The sequence below is a fragment of the Peromyscus leucopus genome, chromosome 1 (assembly GCF_004664715.2).
Source record: "Peromyscus leucopus breed LL Stock chromosome 1, UCI_PerLeu_2.1, whole genome shotgun sequence".
In the NCBI taxonomy this organism is placed as follows: Eukaryota; Metazoa; Chordata; class Mammalia; order Rodentia; family Cricetidae; genus Peromyscus; species Peromyscus leucopus.
Genome location: NC_051063.1, coordinates 73950029 through 73968746, shown reverse-complemented (window position 1 = coordinate 73968746; position 18718 = coordinate 73950029). Strand labels below are relative to the sequence as shown.

At 44.9% G+C, this 18718-nt stretch overlaps 1 protein-coding gene across 13 annotated transcripts in view; it reads left to right on the top strand.

The window, feature by feature from the left end:
* Positions 1 to 18718, top strand: part of Tacc2 (transforming acidic coiled-coil containing protein 2) — a 211561-nt gene that overhangs the window by 27581 nt on the left and 165262 nt on the right. For 12 of the 13 annotated variants that reach the window (XM_037209926.1, XM_037209943.1, XM_037209932.1 and 9 more), the window contains exons 3-4: positions 7736 to 7792; positions 17312 to 17412. In XM_037209926.1, the coding sequence (XP_037065821.1) occupies positions 7736 to 7792; positions 17312 to 17412 (158 nt within the window). The remainder of the gene's footprint in view (positions 1 to 7735; positions 7793 to 17311; positions 17413 to 18718) is intronic. The other variant, XM_037209913.1, reaches the window with a different exon arrangement.

Below are 18718 nucleotides of genomic sequence, written 5' to 3'. Positions count from 1 at the left end.
CCCCAATTCCCATCTCCTCCAGAGCAAAGCCTCCCCCAAGGACTGAGATCAACCTGGTAGACTCAGTCCAGGCAGGTCCAGTCCGTTCCTACCAGCCTGAGCCAAGTGTCCCTGCATAAGCTCCAGGTTTCAAAGAGCCAACTCATGCACTGAGCACAGGACCCAGTCCCACTGCCTGGATCCCTCCCAAACAGATCAAGCCAATCAACTGTCTCACCTATTCAGAGGGCCTGATCCAGTTGGGGGCCCATCAGCCATTGGTTCATAGTTCATGTGTTTCCATTAGTTTGGCTATTTGTCCCTGTGCTTTATCCAATCTTGGTTTCAACAATTCTCGCTCATATAAACCCTCCTCTTTCTTGCTAATTAGACTCCCGGAGCTCCACCCGGGGCCTAGCCGTGGATCTCTGCATCCAGATCCCTCAGTCATTGGATGAGGTTTCTAGCACGACTACTAGGGTGTTTGGCCATCCCATCACCAGAGTAGGTCAGTTCCAGCTGTCTCTCAACCATTGCCAGCAGTCTATTGTGGGGGTATCTTTGTGGATTTCTGTGGGCCTCTCTAGCACTTTGTTTCTTCCTTTTCTCATGTGGTCTTCATTTACCATGGTCTCCTATTCCATTCTCTTAATAAGGTCTTGCATAAGACAAAATATTGTAATTTTAGTGAGATATAGTGTATTCGTTTTTTCTTATTGGATAGTTCTATTGTTAAGTCTGCCTAGCTCCACATCCTGGAGATTTTCTTTTTTCTTTTTCTTTCTTTCTTCCTTTCTTTCTTTCTTTCTTTCTTTCTTTCTTTTTTTTTTTTTTTTTAAGATTTATTTATTTATTACATATACAGTGTTCTGTCTGCACACCAGAAGAGGGCACCAGATCTTATTATGGATGGTTGTGAGCCATCATGTGGTTGCTGGGAATTGAACTCAGGACCTCTGGAAGAGCAGCCAGTGCTCTTAACCTCTGAGCCATCTCTCCAACCCCCTCTTTTTTCTTAAAATATTTAAAGTTTAACGTTTTATATTTAAGTCCATGATCCATGAGTTAACTTTTATAAGGTACAAAGTTTAGGTTTGAGGTTCATCCATTTTTCCTTTTTTCCTGTCTGTCTCTGTTTCTCATACAAACACACATTCAACTCATGTGCCCAGGCTGGCCCCGAACTCCCTATGTTGCTGAGGATGGCCTTCCATTCTTGATCTTCCTGTCTCTACTTCCCAAGTGCTACAGTTTCAGGTCTGTGCCACCCTACCTGACTTTTGCTCTCTTTTCTTAGGTTAATTTTAGTTTCATAGTCATCCTCACTACCAGCTTCCTCCACTAGAGTGATAAATTTGATAGGATTGGCAAATTCATATTGACACATCTTTTTTTGAGAGGGGGTATTTTCGAGACAGGGTTTCTCTGTGTAGTTTTGGTGCCTGTCCTGGATCTTGCTCTGTAGAACAGGCTGGCCTCAAACTCACAGAGATCCACCTGGCTCTGCCTCCCGAGTGCTGAGATTAAAGTCATGCGCCACCACCACGTGGCCATATTGACACATTTTACCACTCACTGTCCATGCATTATGTGAAGATTCATTCTTGATGGTATCCATTCTATGGACTTTGACATATATAACAATGTGCAGTTTGCATAATAGTATTATATTCCTAAAATCCTCTATGCTTGACCTTTCTCCATCCTTCAGGCCCTGGCAACCACAGACAGATCTTCAAAAATGACTTATTTTCATATTTTATCATCATCAGCATGTGTATTTTTGGGTACACATGCCACAGGACATCTTTAAGGATCAGTTCACACCTTCTACCATTATATGAATTCTGGGGATGGAATCCAGGTTATCAGGCATGTGCATGACAGATGTCTTTATCCCAGGAGCCATCTTGCTGGTGTAACCACACATCTTTGTATTGTCTCAACAGGGGTGTCTTTTCCCATAATGTCATATAATTATATAGTGTGCAGTCTTTTCTGATTAACTTCTTTGACTTAACAAAATCTATCTAAAATTCTTGTTGGTCCCCCCCCCCCCCCCGTCCTCTTTTAGATGTGGTTTTTTTTTTTTTTTTTTTCCAAATACTTTCCTCCCAATTTCTGGTTTATGTTCTCATTCTCTTGAAGATAACAATTTGTTTGTTATTTTGATGTTTATTTTTTTTGGTCATGAATGTCCATATCCCAGTTCTATTTGTTGAAAAGAGACTGTTTTTATTCCACTGAATGGATTTTGCTTCTTTTTCATAAATTGTAGGTATATTTGTGTAGGTTTAGCCTGGGTCCTCTGTTCTACAACATTGACTCTCTTTTTAATTAGATTTTTAAACAAAACTTTTATAAACTTTATTTTTTAAAAACTTGCAAATAAAAATATCACACCAAGATTAACCAGATCGAAAGTCTAGACACCTCAGTGAACTTCTATACAGTTAGAACAGGCATTCAGAACAGAAGCTGTGATTGCTCTCTTGATTATGGTAGTTATGTGTTAATTCCTGAGGTCAAATAGAGAGTCTTCACACTTCATTCTTTTCACAGAATGTTGTCTTAGGTGTCCTGTGACCTATGGTTTTTCCATCTAAATGCTAGAATAAACCTATATCTATAAAAGAGTTGCTGAGATCTTGATAAAAATTACATTAAAGAGTAGATCAAGTAAGAAGAATTGACTTCCTTGCTGTGTTGAGTTTTCTAGCTCATGAACCATGGTATTTCCATTTATTCAGCCTTTTCTTTATTTCTTTTTTAATCATTCGATATTCCTTAGCAAACAAATCAATCCTGCCTATGTGCTATTGAGTTTTTACCTAAGTACTACATTTTTTTCTTTAGAGTAACTATAAATAGTAGAGAATCGCTTCAGTGTCCACATATTTATATTTAGGGAGTTGGTTTTTGTGTGCTGTTGTATTCTGTGATTAACTCAGTTATTAGTTCAAATGATTTTTTTGTTGTTGCTGTTTTCATTGTTTCTGAGATTTCCTGTGAAATCATTTAATTTGTAAATAGAGACAATTTTACTTCCCCCACACCCTTCTGAACATTTTTTGTTGTTGTTGAAGAGACTTTTTCTTTTTTAAAAATCCTTTCTCTTCTTTTTCTTTTTAATAGTGACAAGGACACCCATTGCTTTGTTAACTAAGGGTAGAAGGAATGAATATTTTACCCTCATTCCTAATCTCAAGGGGCGATCATTAAGTTTTCTAGTGTTATGGAAGCTATTAGATATAGGGTTTGTTTTGTTTTGTTTGTTTGTTTGTTGGTCTTTTAAGACAGGGTTTCTCTGTGTAGCCTTGGCTGTCCTGGAACTTGCTTTGTAGAACAGGCTGGACTCAAATTCATAGAGATCCTCCTGCCTCTGCCTCCCAAATGCTGGGATTAAAGACATGCGCTACCACCTCCTGGCTAGTTTTGTTTTTTTTAAACAAACATGGTTTATCGAATTGAGACATCTAGTTTACTTACGATGTTTTGAAGTCATTCAATTGGATAATGCTAGTGATTTCTCTGCATCAGTTGACATAATCACAGTATTTCCTTCCTTCCTACCTGGAATAAATGTCATGTGGCCATGGTGTATAAATATTTTGATACCATGTTATAATGTTTTTGTTTTTGTTTTATTTGTTAATATATTATTTGGACTTTTCTGTCCAAGTTTATAAGAAAGAATTTTGGAGGTCTGGTTTTTGTATCTGAGTATTATTAACCTCACAAAATGCATGGAAATGGTTGCTCCTGTGTTTCTCGAAGATTGTAGAAAGAAGTCTTACATTTAAAAACATGTTCACAAGACTGTACTTTCGTTAAAAACATGTTCACAGCTGGGAATGATGGTACACAACTTTAATTGGAAGCAGAGGCAAGTGAATCTTCTCAGAGTTCAAGTTCAGCAACCTATGAAGCAGAAGACTTGGTCTCAAAAACAAAACAAGCAAACAAAAAACCCACCCTCAAAACAATAAAAATCATGTTAACAGCTAATTCCAATTATCTTTAAATGTTCTGTGAGTCAATAAAGGTGCCTGCTGGCTGGGCTTAGCTCAGGTCAGCCTCCTTGAACTTGCCCCTTACAGGAACATTCTATCATGAGCTTGAGTGGAGGAGGGCATGGCCATCAATTGAGAGCCCTTGAGGGGCACTAGACATACTTTGACCCTTATTCCTCCTCATATACCGGCTAGCTTCCCTTCTCTGAGGTTTTACAGATCTGTATAAACTCCAAGCTCCCCATAGGCCCTGCTGCTAGGTACAAACAGGATGGAGCAGTAGTAGTTTTTACCCAGGGGTCATATTGTCTTCGCTGGAAAGAGTCATGTGGCAATATCTAGCAATAGTTTTGGTTGTCACCACAGTGATAAAAGGTGCTATCAGCCTGTAGTTGGGAGAAGTCAGAATTCTGCCAAATATTCTACAGTCTTCAAAACAATAATCTAACATGTCACCAACCATGAGCAATGTCCCTAGACTGGAGGAACACTTGCTTTGACTACTTTAACACACCCCTAGGGATGATGAGCAAACCTGCTGGGACAAATCACCTCGGCCAAGGCAACTTATAGAAGAAAGGGTTTATTTGAGACTTACGGTTTCAGTTAGTCTATCACCATAATGATGAAGATCATGGCATTAGGTAGGCAGGCAAGCACTGGAGCAGTAGCTGAGAGCTCACACACACACACACGCACACGCACGCACACACACACACACACACACACACGCACGCACGCACGCACACACACACATACACACACACACACACACAGAGAGAGAGAGAGAGAGAGAGAGAATGATATATTTGAAACCTTAAAAGCCCACCCCCAATGACATACCTCCTCCAACAAGTAACACCTCCTAACCCTTCCCAAAGAGTTCCACAAACCACAGACCACATGTTCAAACATGCACCTATGGAGGCCTTTCTCATTCAAATTACCCTGCCTGCCTTACTCAAGATGAACTTCAGGGGACTGGAGAGATGGCTCAGTGGTTAAGAGCACTGATTGTTCTTCCAGAGGACCCAGGTTCAATCCCCAGCACCCACATGGCAGCTCACAACTGTTTGTAACTCCAAGATCTGACACCCTCACACGGGCAAAATACCAATGTACATAAAATAAGAATAAATAAGTTATTTTAAAAAAGATGAACTTCAACCTGAATATTGGCAGTTTAAGATGGCTTACAATTTCTCCCCATTATTCTCACAAACTATGCTGTCCAGAATGAGATACTTATTATTTACCAAGCATGGATTCCATAGAGAGGGAACTTCTGGGTCATAGGGCAAGGACTTTTGCAAGGCTCTTGCTATATATATTGCAGAAGTCTTTTTTAAAAAAGTGATGCTACCTTGCTCTTTAACCATCTCACTGTACTCTTACCAGCAATGCCTGTTTTTATTTTTTTATCATTTTAAAAAATTTTTTTATTCATTGCAATGTCTATTTTAATGCTTCAAGGCTTTGCTACTTAAAAGTAAAGATGCTCTACAGGTGAATGAAATAACTTATTCCTGATCATTCCCTCAGTTCCCACCTCCTACCATCCTCTATTCTCTAGCTCTGCCTTCCTAGAGTAGATAGGGGATGCTTCCCTGACTCTGGGGTTGTCTTAGGGCTCCGGAACAGAATGAGGTTTGCCTTCCACAGAGAAGCAGAGGGATACATGTGGGAATGTTTGTCTGTAGTTTGGAGAGGGGGCCGTGGGCTCATCTTTCTGCATTTTCTGCATCGTCCAGATACCTCTACTGGTACCACCTCTACTGGTACCACCTCTACTGGTACCACCTCTACTGGTACCACCTCTACTGGTACCACCTCTACTGGTACCACCACAGCCTCCTGAGTTCCTCAAACCCAAATCAACATCTTTCATCATTCTGCTTCTCACGCTACATTTCTCTTCCTGGGCAGCATGAACTCTCCTATTATCCAAAAACCAAAATCTGAAGGTCACCCTGACTCTACCCACTGTCTCCTTACACACCTAATACATCATCCTATGATTAGTTAGTTAGTTAATTGGTGGGCTGGCAATTTAGCCTTGTGAATTTCTGTTTAGGCCTTTAGAGGATTCTAAGAGACAGGTACCCCATTTCTACTAATGACCACAATCAGAGAAGGGGTGTTGGCTTACAGAACTGAGATGCCCACGGCTCTAGTTGCAGTATTGGCTGAGTCCAAGGCTCCAGTAGATAATGTAGGAGCTCTCCCCTTCGGACTTGCTCTATTTCCCTCAGTTCTAAGTGTTCAGGAGGTGCCTTCAGTCTAGTGAGGGGGAAAACAGAGGTGCTGACAGCAGATAAGTGTCCGTGCTTTTCCCAGCTAGTGGTCCAGCCTGCCCTGCCTGCCCTCTGTAAAGAATCAGACCTGTCGGTGGAGTTTTCCTGTCCTGCCAGCAGCTCCCAAATAAACATATTGAAGCTAATTACAAATGCTCAGCCAATAGCTCGGGCTTGTTACTAGCTAACTCTTACATTTACATCAACCTATATTTCTTATCTATGTTTTGCCATGTGGCTTGGTACCTTTTCTCAGTACAGCATGCCCATCTTGCTTCTCTCTGCATCTGCTGGCGACATCTTACTCTGCCCTTCTTCCTCCCAGCATTCTCAGTTTGGCTCTCCCACCTAACCTTATTCTGTTCAGCTATTGGCCAATCAGCTTGTTTATTAAACCAATCATAGCGACATATAGTCACACAGTGTAAAGGAATATTCCACATAGACCCATTCTAAATGTGCCATATTCCCACTGTGGGGGCAGATACTGTGTCTGCATGCAAAATAGTCCAGCCCAAGTCTCATATCCACCCTGTAGGGCACAATGACAGCCTGTCAGCATTGCTTGGAGCAAATTCTTAGAGGACAAAGGGAGATAGATTCATCCTGTCCTCTGGTCCAACCACTTTCCCCTTTGACTTTCCATGACCCTTTTATTTCACACCTGCAGTACTGGTAACAGTTCTAACTGGTTTCTATGCCTCCCACACTCTCCTGTCCTGCCCAGGTTTCCATTTCTTAAGCTTCTTCATTTATGAAGAAACACTCGGCAGAGGGTTCCTCTATATTCTGCTTAGGAGAGAAGATGTGAGCTTTGGTGAGCCTCCTGTCCCTAGATTAAGGATCAGCTTTGTCACCAGGGCAAAGGAGGAGGGAAGTCCGCTGAGCCCTGGACCTGTTTGCTTCACACATCTTCATGCTCTAGAGTCCTCTCCCTCTGGTGTCTAATTTCCCTTGGGTACCTGTTCTTGGTAGTTTAATGTCTATTTGAGACAAGCTAGAGTCATTTTGAAAGAGAGAACCTCAATTGAGAAGATGCCCCACCCCAACTGGCCCATGAGCAAGCCTGTGGGGCATTTTTTTTTATTGATGAAGGAGGGCCCAGGCCACAGTAGGTAGTACCACCCTGGGCTGGTGGTCCTGGGTACTATAAGAAAGCAGGCTGGAAAAGCCCCGAGGAGCAAACCAGTAGTCAATACTTCTTCATGGCCTCTACATCAGTCCCTGTCTTGAGTTTCTGTCCTGATTTCTCTAGATGATAGACTACAAGCTATAAGATGAAATAAACCCTTTCCTCCCCACGTTCCTTTTGGTCAATGTTTTGTCATGGTAACAATGACCTTAACAGAGGCAGTAGTCACAAGCTGGGCAGGTGTTGAAACTAAAGGTTCTGGAAGATGCTTCTTCCTCACTCCGTGTCCTAACAGGAGGACCCTTTGCCTTCAACAGGAGGACACTGGCTCACACAACCCCATCCTGTGGCCTCCAAACCCTGGCTCTCCACAGGTACAGATGTGTGTACTTTGCATGGCTGGCCTCTCAGCTGTCTAACGTCTAGGTGCTACTGAGAGTGGGCAGAGCATGGGCACAGGATATTTAGTGTGTGTCCCCCCCCCCCGCCCCGCCCCCCACAATGCCTATTCCTATCTCTCCCTATTAAGTTGGAAACCAACACGGGTTTAGAATTTTAGAAATAACTGTTGAATGTGGCTCTCTGCGAACTGGCTTGCTGGATGGGCTGTGAGATGCTGAATAAGGTTTGTGTTGTCAACAGAAGAGAATGCAGATGCTGGGAGCCAGCACTAATCCTCCCACAGGCTTTGACTTTGATGTCTTTTGTCCTAAAGGGAGGCTGGGAAATGGTGTGGCGGCCCTACCTTCCATGCCAGTGGGCGAAATGATTTGTCATTAGAACGATTCAGAGTCAGCTGTGGGTGTCATTGCTAGCTGAGCTCATAGTGGCAGGGTAGCTGGAGGTGTTTGCAGTTGAAAAAAGGGGAGCTTTCTGGAAAGGTTGTGGGGGTGAGCGCCTCTGGGTGTGGCCAGGGGAGGCTACACTCCTGATCCTGCCTGTGCAGGTGTGTCTGTCATCAGGTGGTGGTGTGATCTGCTTTAAAAAGCCACTCCACCCTGAAGGTGGCTGCCAGGTGGGTGTGCTCAAGGCGTTTGTCTCCCCTAACCTGGCAGTTCCGAAGTTGTGTGGTATTACGGCTGCGCGTACATGGCGAAGGCTGTTTGCACGTGCACTATCCTCTGGTTTCCTCACAGTCCCATGAGTGAGCAGCCTTGGTGGATCACTCACATTTTACAGAAAAAGGGGCTTGGCTGTTCATCAGCTTGGCCATTTGAATGAGCAATGAGTGGGGTTGGGGATTTAGCTCAGTGGTAGAGCGCTTGCCTAGCAAGCGCAAGGCCTTGGGTTTCGGTCCTCAGCTCTGAAAATAAAATAAAATAAAAATAAAAACAAAAATGAATGAGCAATGAGTGAGAATTAAAACCCTGGCCTCCAGCAAGTTGCAAAAAATAAATAAATGAATAAATAAATAAATAAAAATAAAAATGCCAGGGCCAGTGGTTTCCAAGCTGAGTTCTTCTAGCCTTAAGGACTGGCCCAAGGTCAAAGAGGAAGTTTGCTAGGAGAATCCAGGCCACCAACCAGCACAGCTTGCCTAATATGGCACATAAGTAAGGCTCGGAGTCAAAGTTGGAAGAAAGCCACCACATTTTCATTTCAATTGTTTTTCAATTTTCTGTGTTTGATCAGAAGATCAAGGCATTTGCCCACCTCCATAAATCTGTGACGGATTCAGGATGACAGGCTGTCCTGGGGCCCCCAGGTCTAGGCTCCTAAGGGGACCTCTGCCAGGCTAGGAGCAGTATGGTGCAGATGTAATTCTGAACGGTTTTATTAAATAAGAAACACAGAGCCAAATGCAGAGTTAAAAGCCCAAGAGGTCAGAGCAGCAGCCAAGAGCTAAGACCAAGACCATCTTCTTACCCCTTGCTGTCGCTGTCATCCTTCCCCTCCGAAAGAGACCTACTTCCTGTGTGTATTTTTATTGACTTTCTGTTCTGCCTTCTCATTGGTTGTAAACCCAACCACATGACTTCTTCGTCACTGCCTATCTATACAGACCTTCAGGTCTCTACGGTTGGTACTTGGATTAAAGGTGTGTGTCACCATGCTGGCTGTGTCCTTGAACACACAGAGACTTTGCCTGCCATGTGATCAGGATTAAGGGCGTGTGCTACCACTGCCAGACTTCTGCTATGGCTTGCTATTAGCTCTGACCCTCAGGAAACTTTATTAAAATACAAATAAAATCACATTTCAGCACAAATAAAATATCACCATAGTATGGTCTTCTGGCTTAGGACACTTCACAAGGAACCACAGCAGAGCCTAAGACTTAGGCAGAGATTCCTATTCAATGGCCATTTGTGGAGCCCACTCCCACACCACCTGGTCCAAAGGAGAGGCAGGTGAACTCCTGCCTCATGGAACTTACATGCAAACCAGACAAGTGAATAAACAAATAATTCAGAAGGTAAATGGATGCTTACAACTGGACAGCTTTATCATGGACGTGAGCCAGGCACACAAAGACAATGCCAGGTGGTCTTACTCACGTGGGCTCAACAAAGTTGATATCACAGAAATCAAGAGTCGGCCGGGGGCTACCAGAGACTGAGGAGGCTAGGGAGAGAGGGACTAGGGTGGTCTGTGAATACTAGGTTCCAGGGAGCCCGAGTGAGAAGCTCTGTGACTGTAGGCACCATTTATGTACAGTATTTGTTGAAAAGCCAGAAGGTGGGACTCTGGAAGGTTTTCACTGGGATTGGAGAGGTGGCTCAGTGGTCAGGATCACATACGGCTCTGGCAGAAGATTGGAGTTCAGTGGCCAGCACCTACATCAGGCAGCTTCAGGGGACCCAGCACCCTCTTCCGGACTCCTCATGCACCCACGTGTATGTGACATATGCACAGACAGACACACGTACACATTAATAAAAGTTAAAAATTGTAGTGGTAACGCCCGCATTACCGATACCCGTTCACCATGTCCAAGCGAAGGGCTGCGGATTAAAAATAGAGACAAGAGACAGCGAGTTATTCGTCATGATTGGATGTCGAATGCCGTTTATTGAAAGAGGGAAGAAACCTTAAATACAGGCTTACAACACAAATGGAGGAACCCCCGGAGGGCAGAAGTTTGCTACCAATGGTCTACATTCCAGACCCAATGTTTTACATTCTTGCATCTAAGTTGTTAACGCCCAATATGCAGGATACACAAACAAGGAACTTCCCTTAAGCATTCAGAAGGGTGGATACTGGCAGGGAATCTGAATAGGGAGGACATCTGGTCAAGGTCAGTAAGCAAGGCCGCAGCCACTCACAGTCGGGGGCCAGGGCCCATGGCGCCCACAAAAAATAAATCCTTTTTTAAAAAAGAAATATATCTTTAAAATTTTTGCTGATATATATTAATTACATATAATGATGGCTTTGATTATATTTTAATGTATATATAATAATTTTACATTTACCCTTCATTCCCCTCTGTTATCTCCCTCCTACTTCTGCCGATTCCCTTTCTCTCCCCCAACTAGTCCCCTTCTGTCCCCATGTCTTTTTTCTTTCCCTGAGCCTCTGAGTTTGTTCAGAGCTACTCACAGGAACATAGATGAGGTATAGTTTACAGGCGCTCCAGCACATTACCCTCTCACCTTCTGCCCCACAGCACTGAGGAAAATGTCTCTCCCTTCCTCCTCAACCATTAGCTGCCCAGAGAGTCTTCAGGAGCCCCTCTCCTGCTCTGTAGTGGAATGTTCTTAGGCCAAAGCTTGTGTCTATTTATTTATCTATCTATCTTGAGATAGGGTCTCACTAAATAGCCTTGACTGGCATGGAACTCACCAAGCTGTCTTTGAACTCACAGAGATGTTTGCCTCTGCCTTCTAAGTCCTGAGATTAAAGGTGTATACCACCACAGCCAGCATTGTGTCTTCTTTAAATTAAACTTTTGGAGTATTTCAGACTTACTGAAACGTTTCAGATAATGCAGATAGCACTCTCTCATGTGGACAGCTGCCACCTTACCTGATACCTTTCATCTGTGTCCGCTGAGAATTGGGGCTCTTGCTGCCCAGCAGTGGCACCCAAACACACACACACACACACACACACACACACACACACACACAAACTCAGACCTGTTTGCTATCCCCAGAGCTTGTTAATCCCTCCTGAGACATCATGCTAATCCACACTAGAAAACACTCAGGTCTGATGAATTGAGACCCCCCCCCCAGGGTTTCTCCCTAGTCGACCTAGTGTCCCCTGCCTGATTCTGGGGTGTTCTCCCAGCCTGTGTTGGGGAGTCTTCTTTCCTGTGCTCCCCCTTTTTTTTTTAATATTTTATTTTACAATACTATTCAGTTCTACATAATAGCCACAGATTCCCTTGTTCTCTCTCTTCCTGCCCCCTCCCCTTCCCCCAGCCCACCCCCATTCCCACCTCCTCCAGATCAAGGTCTCCCCCGAGACTGGGATCGACCTGATAGACTCAGTCCAGGCAGGTCCAGTTCCCTCCTCCCAGATTGAGCCAAGCGTCCCTGCATAAGTCCCAGGTTTCAAACAGCTAACTCATACAACGAGCCCAGGACCTGGTACCACTGCCTAGTGGTGAAAGACTTGGGGTGATTAGAACTGGTTTGAGCAGCGGCCTTTGCTTGACAGGCAGATGGGCTGCCTCCGGGCTGGAGCATGGACCTGTGCTCCTCTTTGGTATTTGGCCAGCCTGGCAGTTATTTCTGAAATCTGACTCTTAGTACCATGGGGATGACCTTTGATCTACTTCCCGGCCCTCACCTGCACTTACTCTGCTCCCCAGAAGCTCATTCAAGGAGTGGACGGATGGCGTCAGTAGGCACTCTGGGCATGTTCTAGCCATGCTGAGTAAGCATGCTTTAATTTTATTGTCATGGTCTAGAGAGATGGAACACATTTAAAAGGTAAGAACCGTGAAAAACATTTTTTTAAATGGTAAATGCTTTACTCTTGACAGAAGATGCTTTTAGGACTGGACGATTGCTATCACTGTCTAAAGATTGCTTTAAGACTACTGAGAGCTCTGGAGTGTTTCTGGGCCAAGGAAGGCATTTGTTTACTCAAGCAATGACAGTTCAGAGGCGATGTGAAGCAACTGGGCAGCTGGGTTGCCACTTGAGTGTTGCTTCCTGCTTCCAATCTTTCCAGCTTGCTGTTTGAAACTGGAGGGAGGGTAATGTTGGAAGCACATGAGGTTTCATAGTGATGTCTGCTGACACAGCAGGAATCCCGCACACAGTAGGTCTTAGGACCATGGCTAAGAAGGGGAAACTGGAAAGGGGGATTCAAAGGCACTGTAGGAAATGCAACAAAGGCAAGAGCTGTTGTGGAAGTAGCTGCTGGACTGAACAGATAGAAGCTGTGATTCACAAACTTAGCCAACAGTCTAGACTGCCTCCTCCATGCCAGGTGTGAGTCTAGGCATCTGACCCAGGCTCTTGGGCAGCATCAGCCACGAATGCCCAGTTGTTCTGGAGCGTGATGGAGCATGGCAACATGGCAGAGATCATAAAGCAACTAACTGTTCCCACTGTGTGGTAAAACTGAGTTGAACATGGTGGCGCATGCTTTTAATTCCAGCACTCGGGGCAGAGGCAGACGGATCTCTGTGAGTTCCAGGCCAATCAGGGCTATATAGAGAGACCCTGTCTCTAAAATAAAAAAGAGCACAGAACAGGGCTGGAGAGATGGCTCAGAGGTTAAGAGCACTGACTGCTCTTCCAGAGGTCCTGAGTTCAAGTCCCAGCAACCACACAGTGGCTCACAACCATCTGTAATAAGATCCGGTGTCCTCTTCTGGCCTGCAAGGACACATGCAGACAGAACACTGTATACATAATAAATGAATAAATCTTAAAAAAAAAAAAAAAAAAAAAAAAGAGCACAGACCATCCAGGTTCAAATTCACCACTTCCATGGTGATCTTTGCGACTTTTGGCAAGTGGCTTAACCTCTCTGTTTATCTGTGTGTTTATTTGGCAGTATTAAATGGGTTTAAATGTGTAGAACAGTTAAGAGCACATATCTAATAATGCGTCTGCTGTTTTCCATCATAGCAGGATGTTCTCTAAGTGGCAATTGTTATTACTATTGTGGAAAGAGCAGACTTCCAATCAGAAGACTGGACAAGACCCTCAATTCCCCATTACTACCTAGAAAACAGAAAACATTTCTTTACTGTCTGTTTAGTAAATAGGGATTCTGCAAGAGTCCCAGGGGTGTCTTTGAAAAGTGTGTGTGCCATTTATGTGGATTGCTCTGTTGCTTTTATTTTATGATGACGACAACAACGAGGACAATAACAACAGTTACTGTTATTGATAGAGGGGAGGGTTAATCCCAGCCTGTGCGCCATCACTGAGCTCTACCCCTGCCCTGCCTCTTTTCTCTGAATCCTGACCGGACCGGTTTCTGCTATGAGAACAATGCTGTGGCATCAAAGAGCTGGGCTGATGAAAGAGGAAAGGCCTGACCCTTTGATTCCTCCAGAGACGACTGAGCCCTTGTTCCATCCGCACGGCCTTTAGCTCGAACAGAGACCTGAGATCAACCTCCTTTCCCTTCTGTTGGTTGTATCTGCCTGAGCTGCTAGATGCATTGATGTATTTCCAGAGTCACTGGAAAGAAACCTTGATCAAGGGACATGGGGTAGGGGATTTATTTGCCAATTATTTGTGGCGTATTCAGCACTGATACTGTAATAATGAGAAGGGAGCTGGCTGCGGGCGTTAAAGGTTGGCACTTGCGCAACAGACAAGCAAGAGTTAGGTAGTGATTTTAAAAAGTTCAAGACCCTGGGGCTGGACAGATGGTTCAGCAGTTAAGAGTGCTTTTTCCAGAGGGCCTGAGTTTAGTCCCCAGCAACCACATTGGGTGGCCCACAGCTGCCTGTAACTCCAACTCCAGGGGAATCAGATACCTCCATGGGCATCAATATACACATGCACACAGACACACATAGACACATACAGACCCACCACACACACACACACACACACACACACACACACAGAGAGAGAGAGAGAGAGAGAGAGAGAGAGAGAGAGAGAGAGAGAGAGAGTGTTAAAATAAAAATATATCTTGAAATATCCAAGACCCTGATACAGAAATGTCAGTCCTTTTGAACTGTGGTTCTTGAGTTATCATAGAAAACCGCTCAAGGTAGAGATACCGAATGGATGAGGAGCCTTCCTCTGAAGAGTGTAGAGTTTGAAACTCAAGGGATCCAAGGGTGCACTATCTTGCTACTGTCCTAGGGATGGGTGCTCCCTGGATGTTCACCTGGGAGGCTGAGTCCTGCAGGCAGGGTAGGGAACCCCGTTAAGTCCCAGCACTACAGCAGTGACCTCCCCCAAGGTGGGGAACAGGTTGTACCTTTCTCTGCCTCCTCCTTCACTTCTTTGTTGAGGTGGCCAAGAAAAGAAATATCCTGTCCCAGCTCTGGGATCAGAGAGAAGCAGGTCTGCTTGGAACTCTGTAGTCGGACTTTCTTTGGGAACGCTGGCTCCCCAATAACGACAGGGAAAATCATTATTAATTATGAAAGCTTTGCCTTTCGTTTAGGCTTATCCCACTAGTTCTTATAATTTAAATTAACCTGTTTCTATTAATCTATGTTCTGCCACATGGCTCTTTTTTTGTTGTTGTTGTTGTTTTGTTTTTTGTTTTTTGAGACAGGGTTTCTCTGTGTAGTTTTTAGTGCCTGTCCTAGATCTTGCTCTGTAGACCAGGCTGGCCTCGAACTCACAGGAGATCTGCCTGGCTCTGCCTCCCAAGTGCTGGGATTAAAGGTGTGCACCAGCACTGCCTGGCTGCCACATGGCTTTTTGCCTCTCTTCCATTCTGGTTTGTTTGTTTGTTTGTTTGTTTTTTCAGAGCTGAGGACTGAACCCAGGGCCTTGTGCTTGCTAGGCAAGCGCTCTACCACCGAGCTAAATCCCCAAACCCCTCTCTTCCATTCTGTACATCCAAGTGGATCTGCATCTTGCTGGCATCTCCCACATGCCTAGATTCATTTCCAGCTCCTCTCTCTTCCTGGAAGTCCTGTCTATTCTTTCCTGCCTAGCTATTGGCCATTTAGCTTTTTATTAAACCAGTCACAGCAATACATTTTCATTCAGTGTACAAATATCTCAATAGGCCTCTGCTCTGTGGTCCAAGTTGTTGAACCTCTGAAGGTGCTGGCTCTAAAGCAAGGATGTAGGCAGCATCTTCCTGTAAGTGGTGATGATTTGCTGAAAGTTCAGGAGAAGCTGCCAGCCCGGTGCCTCTGTTAGTGTTTCATGAACAGAAGCCATTGTTGCTCCTCTTGTCCATAATTGTTTGCCTTTGAAAAAGGACCTTGCTCTGTAGCTTCAAGCCCTCCATCCTCCTGCCTCAGCCTCTTGGGGCCTAGGATTATAGGCAGGCATTCCCTCCTCATCGTACCATCTGTCAGCTAAAGCGAAGGGAGATTTCGCATTGCAGTGTTCATGTTCACACCAGACCATCCAGACTTTTGGCTACTGAGGTATCCTTTATGGTTTATCTTTGGACACAGTTGAATAAACCCGGATAAGGAAGCAGACAGAGCCAGGGAAATGCAATGGCCATGAAACAGGAGATTGAAGATCTCAAAAAGAGCCCCAGGTTCAGAGAGGGTACAATGTTGATGCTCTGTCCTTCAGAAACTCCAAAATTAGCTTTCAAAAAGCCCCTGCCTGGAGGTTGTTTTGTTTTGTTTTTAGGGGGAGGTTGGGGGAGGGAATGCTCATGCCCACATGCACAGAAGAGAGCTCCCTTCTTGAGAGGTTGGAGACTGTGTGCCATTCCTACAGTGGGAGCGTTCTTTGGTGTCCCTCACATTGACACGCTCCAACCATGGTGCTGGTGTGTGTCATCCTAACCTGTGACCAGCTCAGGAGGAGCTGTTTAGTGGGGAGTTGGGGGTGCAAGGACATTCCTGGGAAGACAAAACACAAGGACTGCCTTTGGAAATATGCCTTGGGCTTTACAGGAGCTTCTTCTCCTCTCCTGATTTCTGATCTGTGCATTACCAAAATTGAGTGTTGGAAAAAACAACATCTCATTGTTCTGTCCCTTGGCTTAAATTCTGAGCCTGATACTTGTATGGTTTGGTTTGAAAAACGAATAATGGCTGGGATTGGAGATGTGGCACTAGAGGCAGAACACTTGCCTAACATGCACAAGGTCCCGGGCTTTACCCTTAGCACGGGTTTAAAAAAAGAGATAAATAGATAAAAATAAATTAACAAGGCAGTGGTGGCACATGCCTTTAGTCCCAGCACTGGTGAGGCAGAGGCAGGCATTAAGGCCAGCTTGGTCTACAGAGCAAGTTCCAGAGCAGCCAGGGTTACACAGAGAAACCCTGTCTCAAAAGAAAGAAAGAAAAAAAAAAAAGAAAAAAAAGTACATCCTCTTTCTCCAGGAATCCCCCAGAGTTTGATAGGTGTCACCAGACTTAGCTTGCTTTCTTTCTTTTCTTCCTTCCATGTATATACATACAGCATATGCATGTCTAGTGCCCACAAAGCCAGAGGAGGATATTGGAATTATAGATGGTTGTGAGCTGCCATGTGGGTGCTAGGAATTGAACCTGGATCCTCCAGAAGAGTGGCCAGTGCTCTTAACCACTGAGCCACCTCTCCAGTCCCCACTCTTGGGTTCTAACTGAAGCAGTCATCATGAAGCAGTCATGACCGGAACTGTGTGTGTGAAGAGAGCTAGGACACCTCTGCTCAGCTTTCCACACCTCTGCTATACCTTCTAAGCCTCGCCTGGCTGGTGGCAGTAGTCCTGTGAATCACAGGCTTTATCGTGCATGTCTTTGGTCAGTGGCTTATTGAAAAATATTGCTGCGGTTTTACAGATTCCTGACTTCCTTTCCAATATCTTTTTTTCTTCTGGCTCAGAGGACTTCACCAGTTCAGAGTCCAAGATCACTGCAACCACCTGGGAACAGTCAATCTCTACAGAAGCAGCAAGGGGACTCTCCTGGAACCGGTGCTGGCAGGTAGGGACCCGGCTCTGGAGCATGGGCAGATGCAGCCTGCAACACGCTCCACTCACTGCTTGTTCCAGCCCTTGCTTTACTGCACTTGTGTTGGGAAATTTAGACGTGTGAGAAGTCCTCAGGGATGTGCTTTCAGACCCATGATTCATGGAACACTCTGTGGCTGGCTTGAGCCTGCGGGGAGTGGAGAATTCATAGCTTTTCTGGCCAGAGATGAAATTAGTAACTGTACACTTCTATTCCAGCAGTGTTTCAAGTAGTTCAGCTTCCAGATCAGAACTAAAAATGAGAAAGAGTGAGGCTTCCAAGGGCCTTAATATGTGGTTACATGCAATGTGTAATCCAGGGTGGAGGCAGGAGAGGTATGGCACTGGGCCCCAGAACGTAAGATCCAGGAGGCCCTTCCTCAAGCCACCCAGGGAGGCTGGGGGATAGATTCCAGAAGCCAACACAGCCACACTGTGGCCATGGCGTGTGGCCAGTCCAAGGGTAGCCCAGTGGTCAGTGGCCCCTCATCATGACCATGGCCAAGCCTGGTTTTCACGGCTCCCTAATAAACCTTTCTCTACCTAGTGTTCTGCACCCTTGAGCCTACAGGTGTTCACAAGCTGAAAGCCAGTAGACGTGAATACTTGGTTCCCAGCAGGGACATAGGCCAAGCAGAGTGGAGTCGATGAGAGACCGATTGTGGGTTCAACTCATGAATAGGCCTTAGAGATGGTTAGTGTAACCCTCTTGAACAGCTCCCAGGAGTCTGTAATCATAGACCTTGAAGGAACAAACACGAGCTCCTTGGGCCAAAACTTTGAAGTGACCAGTCCCTGTCACCGACAGTGAAACTGGGTCACGGCATATTTCGTCATAGCGTTTTCAAGCCTCCATGTACAAAGTGACAATGTTTTACTCTGGATATGTACAAGTGGTCCCTGGTGGCAGGAATTGCCATGTGGAGAGGGTGAGTGTTTCCTGGGTAGCTGGGGTAGTGGTGCCCAGAAGAAATTCTTGCTGCTTCTTGGCATGAACATTAAGTTTCTTTAGGGAAATCATCAGATGGGGCATAGTATTTTGTTGGGTCAAAAGAGTGATTTATTTATTTGTTTGTTTATTTATTTATGATACACGGTCTCGCTATGTAGCCTTGGCTGGCCTGGAACTCTATATGTAGACTAGACTGGCCTTGAACTCAGAACCCACATACCTCTGTTTCTGGGGAGTGGGATTAAAGGCCTGTACCTCTAGGCTCGGCACAGGAGTGGTACTTTGCATTGCCCCTCTGACCTCTGTCATCTCAGCATGGGAGCCTCCT